The following is a 24,692-nucleotide window of genomic DNA, read 5'->3' on the forward strand; positions in this document are numbered from 1 at the left end:
AGGCCGAAAATAGGTTCCAGGAGTTAAATTGCCATCCTAATAAATCGGAAATTAAACCCATTCTCGATCCAAATTAAACAAAACCATCTCTTCTAACTTCTAAATTCTAGTTAATCTTCCTCCCCGGTGGCCATGGCGGATAGCACCACCACCATCACTGATGCCGATCGTTCTTCTTCCAACAAGGAACCGCTCCTGGACCGGAGGAAACAATACAACCGCTGCGTCTCCAACGTGAACGACGAGTTCCGCACGTTCCGCTCCTACCTCCGGTGGATGTGCATGGACCAGTCCAACAAATTCACGGCGGCGCTGTCGTGGCTGGTGTTCCTCCTCTTCACGGTGGCCGTACCCGCCGTGTCACACTTCCTCCTGTCCTGCCCTTCCTGTGACTCCCACCACTCCCGCCCTTACGACAGCGTCGTGCAGGTGTCACTGAGCGGCATGGCGGCGGTTTCGTTCCTCTGCCTCACCGGGTTCGTTAAACAGTACGGACTCAGAAGGTTCCTTTTCTTTGATAAGCTCCGCGATGAGAGCGAAACCGTTAGGAATAACTACATGTTCGAACTCAACGTATGTCTCTCTCCCTCTCTCTTTTACATTGCATTTTTTTTTTAAAAAAGAGCTCAACACAATAAAACAGAGCATTTTTCATCTGTTTCAAATTGATCTGTCTTTTTTTCATTCTCTAATTACCGTGTTTATGTCTGTTTAGACATTAATCCAATTAGAAGATAGTCGCAGTTAAGACTCTTCTACTCTGAGAGCACCTAAGAATAACTTCTCTAACACGAGTGCTATTTTTAACATTTCTGAGCGTGAGATTCTTGCTAATTTTGCGCTGTAATGTTGCTAAAGTCAGAGAACCATCTAGAAAGGCAAACCCCCATTTATAGTTAGTAGTAATGCAATTTCGTAAATCTTTTTATGTATTTTTAATTGTCAATAATATTGGTAAAGGTTTAACTTAGACAGAGACATGATGAAGTGATGAAGAAAACCATAGCTTTAGTTTAATTTAACTTAAGTTCGAAAGAATATTAGCTTGGTTACTACTGTATTACAAAAGGAAACAGCTGGAAATTTCTAAAGCGATTGAAAAAGATTGAGATAGCTCAGAGTAGAAACCTTAATCCGTAATTCTATGTATCTTGTTTTGACTTTGTAGTAGTATTTTTCAATCATTTGTTTTTGTAGAATGTGGCATATTTGTCAACTTTTTAGTTGTTATAATGAGTAAGAGCACGCTTTAAAGACTCTCACTTTGTCATTTAAGTATTAGATGATGAAACCTCCGGGAAAAATAAACAACACAAAGGAAAACACCTATAGAGATTATAAATTTGGTGAAAAATGTTGAATTTAAAAAATATATATTTAATGCATATTTTAAAAGTATTTAGATTTTTCTTTGTTTTTTCATAAATAATAATTTATAAATATATTTTAAATATAAATGAATAAATGAACAATTATGAACATTTTTGAAGGACGTATTATTACATACAGTCCTTTTTTTCATTTTTCCATGTCCATTATCCAAGTTTTAGTCATCATGATTAGCTCAGTGAACAAAAATTAAAAATATGAATTATAAGAATATACTAAAATTAATTATCAAACTGAATCATTAATATATATATATATATATATATATATATATATATATATATATATTAGAATATAAATACTTATTAAAAATAAATTAAATTATATATTTTTTTATATATAAATATAATAATAATAAATTTTAGTGATTAATTTTATTGTATAATAACCGCATTTACCGGAAAAGACACAGATGGCGTCATCATTATCAAGAATTCAAGATCACACTACGCTAGAACAATCCATAGTGGTTCTTACTGTTCATTTATTCAAACTAGAAACATGCTATGAAGAGCTAAGCATATGTTCTCTAATAATTTAAATAAACATTATTCTGATGAATTACGTACATATTCTCTAGCACTAATTATAAAAACACTAATTAGATGTGTGTATATGATAAAAGAATTAGGAAAAATTTTAAGTGAGTAATATTTTTCTTATTTTTACCTCATATTTAAATTAAAATTAACTAATTGGATAGTGTTAGGGAGCCAATGTTCTAAACGTACAATGTGTACAATGAGCCAAATCTTTGGTCTATGAATAAAATGAACATAAGTTAATTTTGGAGCTCTCCGAGAATCAAACTCTTGACTTTTCGGATCTAAAATTCTAATACCATTTCATGAATCCACTCATCTCAAAAGCATAACCTGACAAAACAATGTAACACTAATGATCATATCTCTAATACTTTCTAAACTTCTCCATTGTACGCATTATACACTTAGGCCCTTATCTCCCTATACTTTCTCTAACTAATTTTCTTAAATTTGTGTTAACAAACACAGAGGTCACTGAAGATCATATCGGTATTTGTTGTGCCGTGCTTCGCTGCGGAGAGTGCATACAAAATATGGTGGTACGCATCAGCATCGTCACAGATACCCTTCTTTGGTAGCGTGTACGTCACTGGTACAGTGTTGTGCATATTAGAACTCTGCTCCTGGCTGTACCGAACCACCGTAATATTTCTCGTGTGCATTCTATTCCGTCTGATCTGCTACCTCCAGATCCTACGGCTGAAGGACTTTGCCACGGTGTTCCACGTGGACTCGGACGTGGCTACTGTGCTCTTGGAGCACTTGAGGATCAGGAGGCACCTGCGAATCATCAGCCACAGATACCGCGCGTTCATTATACTCGCTATCGTATTGGTCACTGGAAGCCAGCTCATGTGTCTTCTTGTCACTACCAAAGCCAGAAATCAAGTCAATATCTACAAAGCCGGGGAGCTTGCGGTATGTATGCACTTTTGTTTGTTACCCCTTTTCTTACTCTTTCAGTTTTATTTATTTATGAATAAATTAATTTTTAAGCTCGAAAACAAGAATTTAATTTTTGATAAATAGTTTTATATCTGTGTCTAATTATGTAATAATTATTAAAAATAACTATCTTATAAGTTGATTCATCTAAAAAAATAAATTTAAATAAACACGTATGTAAAATGTTTAATGCTATTAGTGAATTAAAATTAAATTTTAAAAACAATTTACAAGTTATAAATTTAGAATGATAGATAAAAAATTACATGCAATTATTTTTATCTAAGTTAAAAATTATTAAATAATTTAATATATTTAACTAAATTATTATATAACAATTTTTAACTATACAAAATTTCTCCCATCAGCAAATAGAAAAAAAGCAAATTAGTTGTGAATATGCACCTAGGAATGTCTTTTGGTAAAATCGTAAAATTACCACCAAAAAATATTTTAGTGTAGACGAAAATGTCTTTAATTTTTATTATCGATAAAAATATTTTTAAATATGATAAAAATGTTTTCTGAATTTTCATTACCTAAGACATTTTAGTTCACATGAGTATATTTTTGTCACATTTTTAATTAATTTAAAAATATTTTTATTGATAATAAAATAATTCGAATGTATTTTTGATGGTTTATTAGTAAAATTATATTGAAAAGAATGTTAAACTAATGGATAGTGGTTGAACAAATTTGATTATTTGTACATCTCACAGCTAACGTAAACTTCAACCGTGGGTTATATCTATAGGAGAAAATTTCTATAGTTTCAATTTAATATTGTTGATTAGGTAATCAAAGTTATTTCCAAACTTTTACGGTATGCCTTTTGTTTAATGAGTGTAAGACAAATTAAAAAAAGCAGAATTCTTTAAATTAAATAACCACCAAAGATGAATATAGTTTGGTTTCTTCCTCTACTTTTTAATCTTCCTCGTCCAGACGTCCATCATTCCCTTTCAATTTTATCTTAATTCTTATTATCATTTTTTAAACAAGATTTGGTTTACTATCTTAATTGAATTATTTGATGAATAATCTTAAGGATGCGCACTTGTGGACCCCGATTATTAGCTGTACATACTACATAGTATATAACATTGATTTCATTTGAATTATAAATTATTCTATATATAAGAATAAGTGTTCGTGATCGAGATCATAGTAATTTTATTTAAATGAAGACGTGTCCGTTATTTTGTGCAATTGTGTTGCCTCCATGTTCCTTTTATTCGTCGTGCTAGATCTTATTCTTCATGATTGTCCATTACAAAACTGGGAAAAATAACAAATGATGACAACACTAAAATAAACAAGGGTAAAATATTTTATGATATTTTCGTTTTAGGTAGATTTATTATTTTTCGTAGAAAAAGTATAGAGAACCAATAAAATATTTGTATAATGTGTACAATAAAGGTTTAGGAATATCCGATTCAGTATTAGAAATATAACCATTAGTGTTATTTTTTTTTCTATCAGCCAAAACTTTTGGGATGAGTGGTATCATGACATGATACGAGAGTTCTAAATCCGAAAGGTCAAGAGTTTGATTTTTGATGAACTCCAAAATCAATTTAAACTTTTGGCATGAGATGTTTATTATTTCTAATATCCGATGATAAATTAGTATTACAATTAATTTTTTTTTTTAATGGCGCAGTTGTGTTCCGTTACACTTCTTTCTGCATTGTGCATATTGTTACGTAGTGCAACAAAGATCACGCACAGAGCACAGGCGATCACAGGGCTGGCTGCCAAGTGGCATGTTTGTGCGACGTTGGATTCGTTCGACGGAGCAGGCGCCGGTGATGGACTAGTTGCAGCAGCTGAGAATTCCACAGAGAGAATCTTCCCTCATGTTGGTACGGATGGAGATTCCTCAGATACTGATGATGGTGGTGATGAAGAAGATGACATTAATTCTACCAAGTTAATTCCGTCTTATGCTTACAGCACTATCTCATATCAAAAGAGACAAGCTCTTGGTGTGTTCTCTTAATATCTTTGCTATATATTGCACTGCCCCTTTTTACAACACTTTAATTTGCATATTGTTATAATAATTCAGTACATAGATTATTAACTATTACATATTGTTAGGAGTAGTATAAAATTTAATGTTTAAATAAGAAAAAAATTTTACTCCTTTCTTTTAAGAAATGTTAAAATGATACCTTTATTTATAAAATGTATATTTTTTTATAATTTTAAAAAAAATCTTCTTTAACTCATTTTAATTTTTTTATGTTAATTATCGTTAACTTTAACTATTTAAAAAAAATAAATTATTCTTTTACAAAAATATTTTTTAACAAAAATTTAATTTTCTGCAATTAAATTTTTTTTACTAAAATATTCTTTTAACAAATTTACTTTTTAGTGATTAAATTATATTTTTACCAAAATATCCTTCAAAATATTTTTTAATGATTAAATTTTTTTTACTAAGATACTCTTCAATAATTTTTTAGTTATTAAATTATAATTTTACCAAAAAAATTTTTAACAATAATTTTTTTTGTATTTTTTTTACTGTTAATCTCATAATATCAATACATATTATTATATATGATTTTACAAGTTTGGTTTAATATTTTTTTATATTTTTATATTAGTCTCACAGAAAAGAATTTTTTAATTTAATGTTAAAATAATATGCAATGATGTGACAATTTAATCACTAGAAAAATAATATTAAAAGGTATCTTAGTAAAAAAATATTTTAATCATTACAAAATATTTTGAAAGATATTTTGATAAAAATACAATTTAAACACTAGAAAAATATATTAAAAGATATTAGTGTTATCTTTTTTCATCAGTTGAAACTTTTGAGATGAGTGGTATCATGACATAATATTAGAGCGCTAGATTCGAAAGGTATGGACTCTAAAATCAGTTTAAATTTTTGGAAAGATGTTTATTATCCCTAGTATTCGGATGAAATAGTATGAAGATGTTCATTTTGTAACTCAATAGCTATTATACACATTGTATAGATAATCCATTGTCTCCCTAACAGAATCAATAATTTATTTATTTATCACATGCACAACCAAGGTAGACGGCAGTAAAATATAAGCATAAAAAAGAATATGATCTATCATGGATGATTTCTTTATTGAACTTAACTAATCATCAATTAACAATTCAGATCCAACATAAGTTTATCCTTTAAAAAGAACAGCCTATCGTCCTTTCCCTTATTCTTCAAGCTTGGACCAATTTTTTTATTAGAACACAGATCTGATCAATAATTAAGCTGTATATATTCTTTATTATGTACCCAACAAATTCTCATATATATAATGTCTCTAAAATCATTTATTTTTTCTTTTTAATAAGCATTATATTTGTGATGACTAGTCATGAATAATAATATAATAATGTTGGTTATTTTTGCAGTGAATTATTTTGAGAACAATGGAGCAGGGATTACGATGTTCGGAGTGATGTTAGATAGGGGCACGCTTAACACCATATTCGGTATTGAGATGTCGCTGGTTCTTTGGTTGCTTGGCAAAACCATTTTTCTCTAACTCTCTTTAATTGCTAAATAAAATAATAAGAAAATGAGTTGTTTATATAGCAAACCAATTTGGTTTATTTATACTTCATGAATAACCTACTTTCTTTGCTCTGCTTCTCCTCTCGCTGGCGGCTACAAATTGGAAGAGATTATTTCTATAGGTTTCAAATTTTGATGTGAAATCTTTTTTTTTATTATTTAAATGTTTTCTTTCATGTTTTCCGAGTATTATTCTCTCTATCCACGACTTCTTGTAATTATATGTTCCTCTATTCAATTTTCATTTTCGTGAGCTTTACCACATTTTTATGCTACTTTGAGCATAATTGCGTTGCATTGTTTTCTAGTCTCGCAAAGTTTTTTTTTAATAAATAAATAAAAGAACAAACTCTGTAGAATGGTTGCTAACTTGCTATTTTGGTGAGGCAATTTTAAAGAAGGAAAACCAAAAGGAGGTTTACAAATAAACATGGATATCCAGAGCTAAAAATTACCAATGGAAGCAACCTCATCCTTGTCACTCTATTGGCTTCACGATGCAGAAGGAACACTTGAACTTAGCAACTACTTCTCAAGATCAAAGCACGAGATGTGAGATGGGGAAGGGATTGTGATGGTTGATAATGTTAAAATATTTTAAAAAGAAAACTTACTATTTGATTACTAAAGGCCTAAATGCAAGAACTCCAATTATACATTTTTCTAACAATGCGATCCGCAGCGGGTCAGGTTGAGCTACAGATAGAGTCGTGTACATGTTTAGGCCTAACTTAATTCGACCTACTCAAACCCTTTATATGTTATAGTATGTAGGGAAAGTTAAAAATTAGTATATATCAATGGTGGATCAAACCCACATCTCCTCCCTCTAATAATTTCGTCAAACCACTTAACACCAACCACTTTAATTGATACTATAACACTTTTTTTATTTCATAAATATTACTTGAGATAAATAATACATAGATTTTATTAGAAATTTGTTGCTTTTAATATAAACTTAATTTTGTATTTTCTATTTTATTAGTATATTTATGTAACATCAAATAATTAAAGTGTTTGATTGGGAAAAAAAAAGATTTTGTTACCATAGAATCGAATAAAAACTTTATGTTGTGGATAGTGTTAGAATTGAAGGATTCTCAAACCACAAATAAAATATAATTGAGTTTTAAAAATATTTTAAACTTGTGGATAGAATTAGAATGGAGACTAAATCCTACATTATCTTATTCATTGTCAGACCCTTACATCTATTCAGATTTTGTTCAGCTAAGTGATCTAATTGACACAACTAAGTGACCCAATTCCCTAAACAAACAACATCGACCTCTATCCTCGGTAGTGTTTTTTGAGTCACGATGTTAAAAGAGGGAAGAAAAATTGGCTTGAAAAATAAATTACCCTCCAATTCATTCTTCAAGTCCATCTCTTTTTTTACCTTGCTTTTTAAGACTCCACCTCACAAGCTCACCCTTAACCACAAACACCAGGAGGCTTTGACAACTTTACCCATTAACTATAGCAAAAAGTTTTCCTTTCTTAACAGCATCCAGCTACGTAGGCTTTTATTTTATAATCTTTTTAGATAAAAGAAGACCTAATGCAATCAAAAGAACTCAGAACTATTGCAAATGTCAAACCACCAGATAAGTGATCACAACAGTTGCCAAAAACAACATCAAGTTCCATCGCAGTTGAAGATGAATTTGAATCTACATCTTTATCAAGGGGCAATTGTGATCACGTCACCTTTCATTCTCATTCAAAACACGATATTTCAAGTTTCTCACTCCAATATGATGCTTGAAAATAGTTTAGTTACATGTTAAGCGGATCAAGATTACAAAATGGATCAACGGAATGAACAACAAAAAAGCTCCATCTGATGCAGTACAAGAAGGGAAAAAAATCTTGCCATCAAGAATCACAGGAGTCCTTGAGGAACAAACATAAATTTCGTTGGCAAGCATGACATGTATGTGAGGACCAATACATTTATGCCATTGCTAACTTTATGAATTGCAAATAAAACATAGCACATGTAGTAATGCTTACAAATGCACGTCTAAAATTTAACACAACAGTCATAATTTACACTACTGCCAGGACAAAATTCCAAAATTCTTATGAAATGTCTCATTATATACCTGAATCATATCCTTCTAACTCATCAAAGGAGATAAGCTCACACTAATCAACTTCATTCTTGCAAGCACAAATTATCAAATGGAATTCAAGGAAGGGATTATCAAGCACAATTACTTAACTGTATAATATGCAAAGGAACAAGATGTCAATGATATTCCAAAATGAAAAAGTCTCCATAATTCTATATTGATAATTTTAAGGCTCTACCGTTGTCACCTGTTGCCATTCCCCATCTACTGCTTCTTTCCATAATGTCACATTGTTATTACCATCAGCCACAGCCAAAATATTTCCAGTCAACGACCATGAAACCCTCCAAACCGGTGTCTTAAAATCGGACAAGATCTTGCCTTCCCACTGATCTCCCTCCTTGCCCACAGTCCACATAATCACTTTTCCATCCTGGGATGCACTCGCAATAGTAGATTTAGGAAGTCCCAAATTAGGTGCCCAAGCAACATCTCGAACCCAATCTGTATGCATCTGAAGAGCCGGGAAGCAGTCCATCTTCCAAAGTCCGTTGTTGAGCTTCCATACCTTAACAGTATTATCACAACCACCAGAACACAGCTTCTGTACAGGATCAAGCAACCCGGCACCAACAAGTGCACCTGGTGCCGTTGACGGTGCCCATGACACAGAAGTTACGCCAACTGGATGAGCTTGGTCAATCCTCGAGGTGTCCCATCCACCATCTGCTCTTGCTGTAAAAACAGATATATTACCATCAGATGAACCACAAGCCAAACAGAGACCCAACTCATGAGGTGCCCATGCGACTGAATTTACCGATGACTTGTGGTCATCGAAGACATGAGCTTGAGTCCATTCATTTGGGTTACCCTCCTTCCAAATAATGACACGCCCATCATAGGAACATGAAGCAAGTAAAGAGCCAAATTTTGGGTGGGCCCATACCACCTGCCATACAGGACCCTGGTGACCGGCCAAAGTTGCTAAATGCTGAGAGGCCGAGTTGCTAACCCCAATTATCTTAATTGTGTGATCAGATGAGGCTGTAGCGAGCCTCTTACCGTAGTAATCCATTGCAACATCATGGACTGTGTCTTGATGACCCGTTTCAACCTTCTGAGCAGGCATGTTTCTGGTATCAAGACACACAAAAAATGTCAAATACTTAGTTTTTCTGGTATCGATGTTGTTCCTATCTTTTTGTTTTTGTCATCGACAATCTTAAGCACACTACAGCGTAAAGCCAACATACATCAAACAAACCATACATATAAGATTCAACACAATGTACATAAATATTATGTACAAGTTTATCCAAGCAACTATTCATGCTTCAAATATCAATTTACTTTGCATCACTAACCCCTCAACAAAAACATAATAGCTAATTACCACAACCCACAAAAAAAGAACAGAACAGAATAACTGTTATGACAGCAATCAACACAATGCAACAAGGGTTTAGATTTGGCATAAAATTGAAACAAGAAGTGAGAGAGAATTTCGTGTCAGGGCTTATGGAAAGGGGATCACAGAATCGAAGGCAATTAGCAAACGTAGACAAATCGAACAAAGTGGGGGCGGGATTACAAAAACGAGCAAGAAAAACATCAAACCAAATTCCAGAGAAAAAAGGACGGATCTTCGATACAATGCAAAGAAAACATAAAATGGAGACGAAATCTGAAGATCTAGGTTCGAATTTCAACCGATCTACGATTCCCTAAACAACAGAGAGAAAAGGTACCTGTTAAGTAGAAGAGAGGGAGAAGGAGGCGGTGGCGGTGGCCGGAGCAGCCGTTGAGGGCGGCGTGAATTTCAATTAGCGAGAAGTGTGAGATGAAACGAGATCGAGTTTGAGAAAAGAGAAGATGAAACAGGGTGGATTTTAGCCCGCGTACAGTCTGACACACTCTAATATGGGTTTTCAGGTTTATCATGAAATTGCGTTTTGACTCCTAAAAGATTTCGGTTTTGAAAAAGGCACCACATATTTAATAAATTGTTGGACTCTACCCCAGATATAATGCGGCCCGAATTGTTTTTTTTTTATTTATTTGGTTTTTCACAGTATTCTCAACAGACAAGAGATTACTGCATGCATAAGGCGGGATTCGAACCCTCAACATTTATTTAAGCAACTAACCATCAGACTAATTCAACTTGATTTATGGCCCGAATTATTTTATTGAGCTGAATACGTATCCTTTATCATAAGAGCTGACCCAATTCGCGATTTGGCCCATGAATGAGAAAATGACAAAAAAAAGGCAAATGAAAAATAAAAAATAAAAAGAGAAAATGAGAAAGGAAAATCTTTAACAATATATAAAATGAAAAACAAAATTCATTCATAGTTCATACTTCATACCATTGATTAAAAAAAAAGCCCGCAAGAGGGAATTTTAGTATGCCAACATCTTAAAAGAGCTGTAGTTATACATTCAGTCTGGAATGGTTGTGGCAGCCATGAAAACATAGACAAGCAACCTACACTTTGAAGTATAAACATTTTGAAGACTTGCAAGTTGCAACACATCTGTATTCTTTAAGATTGAGTGTTGATGGTAAGTACATTTTGTTTGTGTTCCGCATTTTTTACTATTTTGAAAGAATGAAATACTCGTTTAATGTTTTTGTTGTATATAATTTTCTAGTTGAGGTATGTTCTATTGGAGATCAATTAGAGCAAGTTAGTAATATGCTATGCAACAATAACACCAATAAATACTCCACCAAATCATAACATTAGTTATAATATTTTCTTTTTTTATATTATTTTATAATGTTTTTGTTAACCTCCTCAAAAGTGCTTCTTAAACCAATCTTAAAATTCAACTCATTTAACTTATCAGGAAAGTCCAACTCTAATTTCACTTATTATCCAACTTAGGAGATTTACAAACACAAATCACTAAATTAGCCCAAAAGATATTTACAAGCCCAATAAAATGGCCCAACTTGCAATAAAATAATAACATATTTATACATTAGATCTGCAAAATATGTATATCACTAGGGGTGTAAGTTATCGAACTGGATCAAAAATTAGTGCAAATCGAACCGAAAATTACAACAACCGATTTAAAAACAAAAAAAATCGGTTTTTTCTTACAAAATCGATCGGTTCAGTTTGATTTTTGGTTGGCTCGATAGAAACCGAACTGAACCAAATCGAACCGAACATATGCATCCATTTCAATGTTTTAACCATTTTAATCTTTAACCTAACAGCAAAAATCTCTAACTCCTAACCATTTCAATGTTTTACTCTTATTATTTTAGTTTATTGACTATTTTGAACCTCTAATTATTGTGATTCATATTTTACTCATTAAAAATTAAAAACCAAAAAAATCAACTGAACCAAATTGCTGTTGGTACGGTTCGATTATTGTAAAAGTAGCAAACTGAACGATTATGTATCTGTAAGAATCGAATATATCGGTTCGGTTGATTTTTGATCCAAAACCAAAACAAACCAAACCGATAACACCCCTATATATCACATATCGACCCTAAAAGCAACATAAAAAAATATAATTACTAAAAGACCATATAGACCTGTCTAAAGGTCAGAATTACCACAGCAATATTGCACATGATGAGTCACCAATATACTTGTCGACTATTTGGACTGACACGAACACAGACCGTACAAAGCGTTCCATTAGTCTCAATTGGACGAGCGCGGGCTAAAATCCACCATGAAACAGAAAGGAAGAAAGAGAACGTGCGAAACTCTTGTTGTTTTCATATTATTTTTCATTTTTTGAATTTGTTGGGTTCTTTCTCTTTTTGTAATAGTTGGGCTTTATCTTTTAAATAATAAGTAACTATTTTAGGTTGCTGCGTTTTACAACGTATTTAATTTGAAGAGAGAGCCCACGAGCAAGCGAGAAAAAATATTTGTAGATAGAGTTTAATTTTGATGGATTAATAGTGTAAAATTTTATTATTCATACAATAAATATAAAAAGTAGTTATTTTTTCTAATGTGATATTATGTGATTAGATACATATGTAATACAGTTTTACAATGATAATACATTAAAATTAAATTTTTGTAGATAAGGCTTGATATGAATGGTAGATTTATTCGCCTCGATAAAACTGCAACATGGTTTGAAACATGGGTTTAACCCACGTGGTCAAGTATAAGAACCAATATAGTTGTTTGTGTGAATGGGTGTATGAATTTGTGAATACAATTACTTAGCCTATTTTCACTCTATAGTGGTGAGAGAAAATTTCTTTCAACTAGAGACTATGGTAGAACTTTAGGTTCTTCCTTTAGGTATATTATCATAGCCAAATCTAAAAAAGACACAAACAAAGAATACGGTTCACAATATATTTTAATCTTCTTCTACTGCCATATCATTTGACTTTGTCCTCTAAACCTAGAATAATGCATTGCAAATTTTATTTTCTAATGTGCACATAATAGATTTGGAGCATGAATATACAGTAAATATGTGTGGTGTTAATATTTTAATTTCTTTAAATACCAGTAATTCAAGTACTTCTAACCGCAACCTGTTTAATCTTGTTCATTTTTATTCTTGTTCTTGACCTAATTTAGGAACTTACAATTCATTAACCACTAACAAAGATGGAACTAGAGTGTTTCAATAGCTAAAATTGGTGACCTAAATTTTATGTCTTATATAGATTCTCTTCATCAAAGAACAAATAAATAAATTAACTGTTATTAACTGCTAATAAAGTTAACCAAAAGATATTTACTCAATAATCAATAATATTACATAAATTAATTTCTATTTAATGAATTGGATTACAAATAGAATAAAAAAATTCTATCATTCTCCCTGCTTGGTTCAACATTTGTGACCTCTAAGATTGTCAATAATATATCGGCTTCTAAAATACTTATCATATTCAAACAGTTAAGACAAATTATATTAATCATAATGATAGATCTTCATTAACTATCATTATATGTTTATTAGATTTAATTAAAACTAATTAAATCTTTAATGGTTACATATTTAATGTTGATATGCTTACTTCGATTATATTATTTCTATTATTCTTAACCATAAATACAACGACCAAATTGTCACAATATATTCTCAAAATTTAATGGTCTAGAATTCAATATTTTATGCACAAAAGATAAAATTCTTCATTCAATTGTATCTCGTGACAGTTTCAAAATAAGCAACACTCAACTTTCATGATAGAATTGACAAAAGGTAATTATGTATCATTTCTCCAAGATATTGATCCATCGATTTTGCGAATATAAAGATGTATCTCAATATTGACTTTATAGAATCAACATATTCTACCAAATCTGAATTTGAGTATCCATCAATTTGTAAATTGTCAGTTCTTTTATAAGTAAGTATTATTGTTTTTGGTCCCTAAAGATACCTTAAGACTTTTTTTTAAAGCTCTCCAATAAAAATACATAAATTATTTTGATATCTTTTTAACATATTAACAACAAAAATAATGTAACATAAAAAATATTTTGTATTTATTCATTTTCAAGTTTATTTTTGGATATAATTCTAAGTAGAACTTGTCATTTTTATCATAAATGCAATACCGGATGAATAACTTGGCATTATAAATTTCTCAAACACATTATTAATATAGACTTTTTGAGACATATCTTTATAGTTATCTGATAAATCTTTATTCCCATGACATAAAGTAAAATGTATCACCTATATTTTTTCATATCACAATGCCTAAAAGAAATTATTTCACCTCATTTAACAACCACGTATTCTTTATTGCAAGTAAAATATCATATACATATAAAATAAGAAATATAATTTTATTCTCAAGATAATATATATATTAATAAAAAATATTTTCATGAAATCAAATGAATACCTTATATAAAGTGGCCCAAATAGATTATGCATATATTTTAGTAAATTATTAAATAAATACAATAACCACCCATTTGGAATTCGCTTTTTTTTTTTGTGAATAAAATGAACTCATGGGAAAAATTATGACTGATTGAATTGGATTGAAGTTCAATTTAGGCAAGGACTTTTGTTTTACATTATGATGATAATGAGTCATCACATATATACTAATTCTGACTATGCCTTCTTTTCACCAATGACCAATTTTAAGAAAACACCACTAATTTCTTATTTTATCTTTTTTGTTAGTGAGAATTCAAATTAACCCATGCGCTATATCCGAAATCAATATAAATGATAAAAGCAACAATTTTCAATAATCTTTTCCAACAAGAACACAATGCCAAAATAATGGAATCCAGGATCCTTGTCTGGTGACAAAACCTCTCAAACCTTCATTCCTTGCATTTAGTCTTCACCAAAAAAATTAAAAATTAAATATTTAAATTCACATAATGGATCTTGCCATTGTCCCATTTGATTCATTCCCCAAAGATCAACAAATGCTTTACCAAGAGTGGTTCAACTATGCAGATTCAGGTTTCATTCTTTGAATAATAATTTTATATATCCTTTTATGTTATTTCTATTTCATTAATTGAAAATATTTGGAGGGTTTGGTATTAGCCCTTAATTTTGTGAAGTATTTAATTAATAAGTACTTGTTTTTTTTTTCAATTCCAAATGCTCTTGAACAATTAATTAAACACATAAATTGTATCATTTTTCAGATGGTGATGGCCGCTTTACAGGGAGTGATGCCACCAAATTTTTTGCCATGTCTAACTTGTCACGACAAGATCTTAGGCAGGTTTGTATTTTATTTATTTCAATTTTATAAGAATAGTGTCTTTGTAGATTGTTAATTTCAATCATAATAATGGTTAGCTAGGAGGATTTTTCATTTCTTGGAATTGTCTTGTAGAACAAACATTATAATATGTTTATCTTGAATTTCCAATAATATTTTGATTGAAATATTATTAATTATTAATTATCATTTTTGAATTCTTTTTTTTTTCTGGTGCAAAATTAGGTTTGGGCTATTGCAGATACCAAGAGACAAGGATATCTGGATTTCCAAGAATTTGTTATTGCTATGCAGGTAATTAAACACATAGACATACACAAATACAAAAGAAAAAGTTAAAATTTTCATTTTAAAGATTAGGATAAAATACTAAATTGGTCTCCTATATTTGAGTGTAATTTTATTTTGGTCTTTAAGGTTTAAAGTGCTCTATTTGAATTCAAAAAAGTTGCATTTAGTTTTAATGTAGTCTCACTGTGAGGTCAAAGTTAAATAATTAACGGAATATTCTACATGACAGCAGTACAAGAACAAAGTCGATAATTTGGAGAACAAATAAAAGCTCCAGAGGTACAAAATCAACTGTGGATATATCAATACATTTATTTATCATTTTTCTTACAATTTAAATGAAATATTTTCTATAGAACTAAAGAGAATGATAAATAAATATATTGATGCATCCACGATTGATTTTGTGCCTTTGGAACTTGTACTTGATCTCCAGATTATCGACCTTATTCTTGTACTACTATCATGTATGACATTCTATTAATTAATTAACTTTGATCTCACGGTAGGACTATATTGAAATTGAATGAATTTTTTTTATATTCAAATAGGACATTTTAAACTTTAAGAACCAAAACAGGATTATACCCAAACACGTAGAGGACCAATTTAGTACTTTATCCTAAAGATTAATTAATGCTAATAAATTTTTAGGTCTAACTTAGTTATTTTAATTTGATTCTAGCTAATGTCAGCAGCCCAATCTGGGGAACCAATTACACATGACTTGATCTCTAGTGATTGTAAGTTTAGTCTTTTATTATTGTTGATTAAATAACTTTAAATCTCCAAAATTAAATATTTTGCAATGCACATTTTGTTCATGTTATTTACTTGAGTTAATTTTGAGGATATACTTGATATATTGTTAATTAAGAGAAGCTTAACTTTTGTTTTAGGTCATTATTTGAAAAACCTAAAACCTCCCAAAATGGAAGGTTTAGATAAATTGCTAGCAGTAAGTATTTACTTTTCAATCTTTATTTAATCATGTCAAGCTATTATGTTTATTTGGTAGCAAAAATATCAACACTTGGGTTTTGTTGTGTAGAAAAAAAGGAATAAACACAAAGAAAATGATACAATTAGTAATGGTATGTAATATGCTTCTCATGTTGTTGGAAAAAAAAAAATTTTTTTAAAGAAAGGTTTTACTAATTGGTAGTAATTAATGCAGTTCCTCCCTCTCCCTCTCCATCAATATCAAGTAAATGGTTTGCATCAAAGTCGTCACAAAAGGTAGATATATCTTGTTATTCTTGTATATTAGTTTAAGGTGTGCATTATTATCCTCATCTATTAATTAAGAGGTAAAATAATGTATATATGTTCTACATTTTAGATTATGACTAATTATAACCTAAATAATTTTCTTGAAAAATTAGTTTAGAGGTATTTTTATGTGATGAGTTCCTATGATTTTTGAAAAAAAAATGGAAAATACAAAGAACAATTCTCTAAGGTTCTTTTAAATTGAACTCGCCCCATTCTTGACTTAAGAAATACACCAAATAACCTTCAGGAATTTAGGTACAATATTATTATGATTTAATTATTTTATTGATCCTTATAGTTTTATTAAATTTACAATTAGGTCTTTGTACCTTTTTCTTTTTAATTGAGTCTCTACATTGGTTTTAATTTTATAATTAGATCCTTCATAGTATAAAAAATGTTAAAGTTACCTAAATATTTCTTCGTAAATTAAAGTTATTCATAATTAAAAACCTAATTAAATCTTTGACCATATGTATTTTGAGAAAAATTTTCTGTTAATTTTAATATTTTTAATATGAAAATGACCTAATTACAAAATTAAAAGCATTGTAAAAACTCAATTAATATATATAAAAAAGGACCTGATTGCTGATTGAAAATTTGTTATTAATTTTTAGTTAGATAGCCAAATGTATATAGAAATTTGACTAAGTGTTTGTGATTTTAGATACCTGCTTCGGCCGTAACATCAATTATTGATGGTTTGAAGAAACTGTATATACAAAAGTTGAGGCCTTTAGAAGCCACTTACCGCTTTAATGATTTTGTTTCTCCTTTATTGGTTAGTACTGCACCTTTTTTGTTTATACAATTCGTCTTATTTCATGTATTAAGAGTTTTATTAACCAATTCTCTGACTCTAATATATTGTTAATAAATTATAGTGTACAGCAAATCTGATTTTCGACGAATTTTAGGTCAAATATTTTGATTTGCAATAAATTTTTAATCGCCAGAAGTCTTTAAAAATTATTTTGATTAAATAAATTAATTATTTTATTGTTTTTAATTAAATTTTTAACATATATATATATATATATATATATTAGACAAATAAATTTTGATAAATTTTCTTATAAGATAATTAAGTCTCTAAAAAAATATTATTATAAAATAAATTATTTTATCTTTCAGAATACTGAATAGACCAATTTTTTTATTGGAAGCAAATTTTGAAGATTTTTAAAGAATAATTTTTTTTAGAAAATAAAATATCTTATATAAAATTTTAAGAGGTCAATTTGAATGTTTAATCTAAACTCTATAATGAAAGCTTTTGAAGATGTCAATGCATTGAATGTATATTGATAACTTAAATTTCAGATCTTATTAAAAAATATTTTAAGAGCATTAAAGATACTATAAAAAATAGAAAGTTTTAATAAGATAAAGTAGGGTTTTATTTGATTTGAAAAAAGGTTTTTTATTTTAACTTTTATTTTTAGTATTTTCTATTTTTAAAATTTTATAAAAAAAATAGTAAATATAATAAAAATAATAAAATATCAATTTTTATTTTTATTTTTTCTTTGATAAAATCTTAAAAAGAAAAAATATTGAAAATATAAATCAAACAAAGTCTAAACTAAATCCTTCAAATAAAAAAAATACAGAGAAAGATACCTAGCTAATTGGTACTCCAATAATACTTGTATATACTGCAGACAAATAGTGACTTTGATGCCAAACCTATGGTTCTACTTTTGGGTCAATACTCAACTGGCAAAACAACATTTATCAAGCATATGCTTAATACTAATTATCCAGGCAAGTAGTTCTCTACTCTCAATATATATATGCTAACATTTATCATAACAACATGCTAATTGCATTTTTGTAGGAGCTCACATTGGACCAGAACCTACAACAGATAGGTTTGTTGTTGTTATGGTATGTACTTACCTCTTATATTAATATCTACTAGGTATAATTATTCTGTTGATCTCTATAGTTTTGCGAAATTTTCAATTAGGTCTCTATACTTTTTTTCTTTTTAATTTGATCCATGCACCAAATTTTTTTTTCAATTAGGTCATTTTTCATAGTAATTAGTTTAATCGAATAGAGACCTAATTAAAAAAATTGGTACAGAGATCCAAATAAAAGGAAAAAAAGATTAGAACCCAATAAAAAAAATTTGGTGCAAGGACTCAATTAAAAGAAAAAAAATATAGGAATTTAATTAAAAATTTTGCGAAACAATAAGAACCAACAGAATAATTAAATATATCTACTTTTACTAAGTTTCAGTATAATTAATCTTCAAACATTTTATCTTTTTTTATTTTCTTACCAAGATTAATTACTTCTAAGTTGTAAGGTTATTAAAGGTAGTTGAAATTTGGTAACAAAATCTAATTCATTTTTTTAATTACTTTTCTAATTATTTGAAAATTTCATATTTTCAAAAAATAATATATATTTAAATATTAATAAAATAAATTGTTCAGGCTGGACCAGATGAAAGAAGCATTCCTGGGAATACAATTGCTGTTCAAGCAGACATGCCATTTAGTGGTCTATCAAGTTTTGGTTCAGCATTTTTGTCAAAATTTGAGTGCTCTCAAATGCCTCATCCTGTAAGTATAATAATTAATGATAATGAGATTATTTAATTTCTTGGTACTATTTGAAAGCAACTAATTAATTATTATTATTTTGATTATGCAATAAAGCTACTAGAGGAAATTACATTTGTAGATAGCCCTGGAGTTCTATCTGGAGAAAAACAAAGGACACAAAGAGCATATGATTTTACTGGAGTAACATCATGGTTTGCTGCTAAATGTGATTTAATACTGCTTCTATTTGATCCTCATAAGCTTGATGTTAGTGATGAATTCAAGCGTGTCATTTCATCCCTACGTGGTCATGATGACAAGATTCGAGTCGTTCTAAATAAGGCACACCAAGTTGATACTCAACAAGTAAATTAAAACAACTTATTTTATTTAACATTCATTAATTGTTATGGTAAGTAATTAATAAATATAAATAAAACAGGCTAAATTTTTTTGTTATAACCATGTATGTGTTGTAGTTAATGAGGATTTATGGAGCATTAATGTGGTCACTTGGGAAGGTTCTAAATACTCCGGAGGTTATGCGTGTCTATATTGGGTACCATCATGTCTTCTATCTTATTTATTTGGTAAAAGCTCAGGTGCAGTCGATTTTACGTGAAGTTGATAGTTGAGAGTCGTTAGATAAAAATTTAGTTAAATCAATCAAATCATCTAACGACTCTCAGTTATAAACTTCACGTGAAGTCGACTGCACCTAAATTTTCACTTATCTATTTATATCTTTATTCGTATCGAAAATATTTGATAATAAAAAAAATCAATTTATTTTTGTAGCTCCTTCAATGACAAGCCAATAGATTATGCAGACAATGGTCCTCTTGGTGGTGAACTCTTTGAGAAGGAACAAGATGACCTTCTTTTAGATCTAAAAGATATACCAAGAAAAGCTTGTGATAGAAAAGTGAGTTTTTTTTATATATATTTTGCTTAAAATTTAATTTTTGAGAGAAGTATAAAAAGGAATTAATTTCAATATATATATATATATATATATATATATATATATATATATGTTTAAATTAATTGGTGAACTATAATATGAACTAGTTTATAATTCATCCTATTAATTTGAGAGTGCTTTTACGCAAGGTTGTATAAATTAAATTTGCTATTGTACCGGTAAATTAGAAATTCAAACACTTATAAATTTAACCTGAGATAAAATAAATATAATAAAAAATATATTTTTAAAAATAGTTCTTTTAATTTAAATTTTGTGAATAAGTTTTTATCAAACTGGATTGGCCAAGTGGTCAATTTTCAAATTACTTGATTAAACCAGCCGATTAGTCTTTTTCTCAAACCTAGCTTTTAGGAAATTGTTTTCACAAGTGTCAATCATTACAAAAAGAGAAAGTCTAGGAAGCCAGTAACTTTTGTATTTTGTAGCCAGCACTTAACCATCAAAAGAAAGGTGAGTGATCTCTCACCATTGGATGGCCAATTAATGTAATCTTACACCATTAAAAACATGATTGATGGCCAATTGATGGTTACAAAACACAAAAATTGCTGGCCCTCTAACACTCCTCTTACAAAAATTAATGTTGCCAATTTTGTAGTTTAATTCTATGTACATATTTCATACTTGACAATCTAGTTAATCATTAATTTAAATATGTATGTATTGTTTATTGAATATATTTCCCTGCATAGTAATTAGGTAAAATTTGTGCATGTTATGTATGTAGATCAACGAATTCGTGAAACGAGCTCGAGCTGCTAAGATACATGCTTACATTATTAGTCATCTTAAAAAGCAAATGCCTTCAATCATGGGCAAAACTAAAGCACAAGAAAAACTCATTGCAAATTTGGAAGGAGAATTCGCCAAGGTAATATTATAAAATTCTTGTAAAAGTTGTTACTTATGTGTATATTATAATGTTTGAAGATCTAAAATGTGTGGTAAAATTTGAAAATTGAAATAGGTACAAAGGGAGTTCCATTTACCACCTGGTGACTTTCCAAATGTTGAGGAATTTAGAGAGAAACTGCGTGGCTACAACATCGACAAGTTTGAGAGATTGAGACCAAAATTGATAGACGCTGTGGATGACATGCTAGGTTATGATATTCCTAACCTCTTGAAGACTTTTAGAAACCCCTATGGTTAAGTTTCATGGCAATTTTGGCATTGTAGTATGTTTTTATAAGCACACAAGTGCATGAGTCATATGATCTTTTTTGTGAATCATCCTAGTGTGTTGTATTAATAATTAATGATATGGCATTGTTTTATGGTTAAGTCTCCGGTGGCCAATGTTGCATTATACCAATATTGAGAGGTCAATGAGTAAATAAACGTTGTTCAATTAACGCCTAATTTAAGGTTATACGATTTAAGTTTAGGATTTGATGTTAATCAAAAAGCTATCTCACTGTGTTGAACCAAAATTCCATCTTGATCACCCCTACAATGCAAGTCAATACAAGGTAACTCCGATCTCGCACTTAACTATCTTGGATCCAAATAATCAGAGTTTAATCACCATGAATTGGATGTGGCACAAATCAAGGTTTGAAAAACTGGAATGGTTATCAAATCGCTCTAGCTACTGATTTACTGGTTCATTAGTCTAACCGAAAGAATCGTTTTAGAATAAAATAATAAATAAATTATAAATAAACATCCGTTAAAAACTTGTAGGCAAAACAAACATTGATATTGTGGTCTTCCATTCACTACTTGTAAAGCAACATATTTCCAAGTTAAATCTGTTTTTTCCCGTAAATTAGAAGAACCTTGCAACTGACTATTGTTAGAACTAGGAGGATTAGGATTAGCAGCATCATTCGAATTAGGAGGATTGACAGGCGAATTATTATTAACAAGATGCATTGTTATCAGCAACTGCTTCTTGACTAATCACATATTCCAAATTCGAAACACTGATTAGTGATCACAGAATCACAGTACCATAACAAAACAGCAGCATAACAATAATAGTAGCTTAACAAGTCACTGTCATAGATTCCAAATTCAAAACACTGATCAGTGATCAGTAAATCACACAGCATGACAACAACAGCAGCTTCAATAACAGACGACAGGATAACAAGTAACACTGAGCAGCATAACAAGTAACAACAACAGCAGCATAACAAGTAACAACAACAAAACACTGAGCAGTATAACAAGTAACAATAACAACAGCATTACAAAAGACAACGGAAATTACAAATCACAAATTCAACCACAAACCAGTAAATCAACAGAAATCAGTAAATCACAGTTTCACTAACCTTCCACTGGCAGGAAGACGATGGCGACACCATGGCGCACCAGCTGGAGGCCTCGAGCAGTGATTTCACCTGGGAATGGACGACATGCCGAGCTAGAAGGAGAACGAAGAGGCCGCGGAGACTCCGATACAGATGGACGGCGGCGGTGGTTCCATCCAAAAAGCTGGATTTTTGGGTTGGGAAGGAGCTAGGGCTTGCTGTGCTCTGTGTGTGTCTTTCGAAGGAGGGGATGTTTGGTAGGGTGGTGGGTGGGGCTGGAAGTGAGCCAAGCTGAGCCGAGCTAGACCAAGCTTAAGCTCGGCTCACCAAAATTGAGCTTGGCTCACGGCTTGACTCATTAACAATCGAGCCTATTTCTTAAGCTCAAGCTCGGCTCACCGAAAGCTCACGAGCTGGCTCAAATAATAGAAACATAAACACAAAATCTATGATTTTATATCAATAAATTATAACTTATATATTTTAAAAAATATTTAAAAAGAACAATTTTATATATTGTTTATATATCAATAAATATAAATTTTTTATTTATGTCCTACATCAAAATTATATGTAATAAATAAATATAAAATTTTAAATAATTAAGATCATTAATATATATAATTATATATTGCTATTTTATATGTATATATATAATATTAAAAGTATAGACTAAATGTATATAGGATATGTGTATTAATATATATATATATAATCGAGCCAGCTCACGAACTAATGAGCTGAGCTTATCTAAGCTCAAGCTCGACTCATTTAATTTATGAGCTCAATTCCAGGCTCAAACTTGATTCACTAGCTCACGAGCTTAGCTTATCGAGCTATTAACGAGCCAAGTTCGAGCTGGCTCGACTCACTTCAAGTCCTAATGATGGGTAACTCGCGTGGGGTGGGTGGGGGTTTTGTTTTTGTTTTTTTTTTTTAACAAAATTAAAACGGCGTCGTTTTATATGAGTCGGTCGGTTCCCGGTCCAATCTAACCGTCCGGTTCAGTATTTCATCAACGGATCAAGCAAAGGTGCACTAAGATGGAGTGAGTTGTGTAACCAATCCAATCATTATTCAGTGATCTTATCAACACCAAACATGTATTAACAATTTAACATTTTGGAAAATTTTTAAGTATACCAAGAATACCGGTATTTCAATTATTTTAATCGTTGATTTTAATTAATATATATTATATATATTTTTTATAATTCAGATCAACAGTTAAAATAACTGGAATACTGATCTTTTCGATACATTTAAAATTCTTTCTTACATGTATAATCAGATATAATCTCTTTTTTTTTGTGACTAGATATAATCTCTTTAATTATATATTATTATATCAATAGAAATATTTGATTTAATTATTTATTGTCTAAAAAATTATATAAATCTAAATACAAATATATAATTAAATTTATTATTAAACATTTTACTTCAAAAAAAAATGGAAGTTTAAGATTTATTTGCACTTAATAAGTTTAAATGTTATTTTAGTAAAATTACTAATGGAATATTTTTTTTGTAAAATTTATCAATTCACTATATCTCGAATGTTGAAGGGATATTTAAAGCTTTTTTTTTAAATCTCGGATGCACTAGGTTGAATCAGAAAATACGTGTATTTTAAGTGTAGTGTATCTGAGATATGTTTATGTTCATATCATGGTTGCACTTGAGATATAATTTGCAGATACTCTATCACAGTACAAAATCAGTGCATCCGAAATAAAAAAAGATGTGACTAAAATGTATTTTAATAATTTCTTCAACGTTTATTTATTTTAGTAAATATTATATTTATTTAATTTAAATAAAAAAATTTATCTTACATTATCATTCGATAACTTACAAATTCCAATCTTATAATTCCAAATTTACTTTATACATATTTTGTCCTTAATATTTTTGTTGGTGACTATTTTCTCCTTAATATTAAGTCTATCTTAGAATTTTCTGAAGAACTTAATTTTTTTTAATCTATAAATCCAGTGCAAAGTTGTTATTTGTGTTGTTAATTGAGAATAAAATAAAATAAAACAA

The 24,692-nt window shown here is 29.9% G+C and overlaps 3 protein-coding genes across 4 annotated transcripts; 2 read left to right on the forward strand and 1 right to left on the reverse strand.

The window, feature by feature from the left end:
* LOC130936444 (uncharacterized) lies at window positions 1-6,675 on the forward strand. Its single transcript, XM_057866515.1, has 4 exons — window positions 1-573; window positions 2,403-2,852; window positions 4,549-4,873; window positions 6,294-6,675. Exons 1-4 carry the CDS (start codon window positions 133-135, stop codon window positions 6,425-6,427), a joined length of 1,350 nt encoding a protein of 449 aa, XP_057722498.1. The 5' UTR covers window positions 1-132; the 3' UTR covers window positions 6,428-6,675.
* Window positions 6,676-8,605: 1,930 nt separating this feature from the next.
* Window positions 8,606-10,498, reverse strand: LOC130943739 (protein transport protein SEC13 homolog B-like). Its single transcript, XM_057871745.1, has 2 exons — window positions 10,289-10,498; window positions 8,606-9,673 (listed from the first exon to the last, which is right to left on the reverse strand). Exon 2 carries the CDS (start codon window positions 9,667-9,669, stop codon window positions 8,764-8,766), a length of 906 nt encoding a protein of 301 aa, XP_057727728.1. The 5' UTR covers window positions 9,670-9,673; window positions 10,289-10,498; the 3' UTR covers window positions 8,606-8,763.
* A 4,410-nt stretch (window positions 10,499-14,908) lies between these two features.
* On the forward strand, window positions 14,909-21,535 carry LOC130974036 (EH domain-containing protein 1-like). 2 transcript variants are annotated; one of them, XM_057899112.1, is made up of 16 exons: window positions 14,909-14,993; window positions 15,185-15,264; window positions 15,490-15,558; window positions 16,241-16,307; window positions 16,455-16,513; window positions 16,607-16,649; window positions 16,733-16,794; window positions 17,501-17,614; window positions 18,498-18,600; window positions 18,674-18,723; window positions 19,284-19,412; window positions 19,509-19,760; window positions 19,874-19,953; window positions 20,193-20,319; window positions 21,110-21,253; window positions 21,350-21,535. In XM_057899112.1, the coding sequence occupies exons 1-16, from the start codon at window positions 14,909-14,911 to the stop codon at window positions 21,533-21,535; spliced, it is 1,650 nt and encodes a 549-aa protein (XP_057755095.1). The 2 variants fall into 2 exon arrangements, with proteins under 2 accessions (XP_057755095.1, XP_057755658.1); XM_057899675.1 differs by having other exon boundaries at window positions 16,241-16,298.
* The last annotated feature ends 3,157 nt before the right edge of the window (window positions 21,536-24,692 follow it).

The sequence above is a fragment of the Arachis stenosperma genome, chromosome 1, assembly GCF_014773155.1.
Source record: "Arachis stenosperma cultivar V10309 chromosome 1, arast.V10309.gnm1.PFL2, whole genome shotgun sequence".
NCBI lineage: Eukaryota > Viridiplantae > Streptophyta > Magnoliopsida > Fabales > Fabaceae > Arachis > Arachis stenosperma.

Coding starts and splice junctions, on each gene's coding strand:
- LOC130936444 (XM_057866515.1), top strand. CDS start 133: ATGGCGGATAGCACCACCACCATCACTGATGCCGATCGTTCTTCTTCC. Junction 574..2,402: donor ACTACATGTTCGAACTCAAC/GTATGTCTCTCT, acceptor TAACAAACACAG/AGGTCACTGAAGATCATATC. Junction 2,853..4,548: donor ACAAAGCCGGGGAGCTTGCG/GTATGTATGCAC, acceptor TTAATGGCGCAG/TTGTGTTCCGTTACACTTCT.
- LOC130974036 (XM_057899112.1), top strand. CDS start 14,909: ATGGATCTTGCCATTGTCCCATTTGATTCATTCCCCAAAGATCAACAA. Junction 16,650..16,732: donor AAATGATACAATTAGTAATG/GTATGTAATATG, acceptor TAATTAATGCAG/TTCCTCCCTCTCCCTCTCCA. Junction 19,954..20,192: donor GTTATGCGTGTCTATATTGG/GTACCATCATGT, acceptor TTATTTTTGTAG/CTCCTTCAATGACAAGCCAA.
- LOC130943739 (XM_057871745.1), bottom strand. CDS start 9,669: ATGCCTGCTCAGAAGGTTGAAACGGGTCATCAAGACACAGTCCATGAT.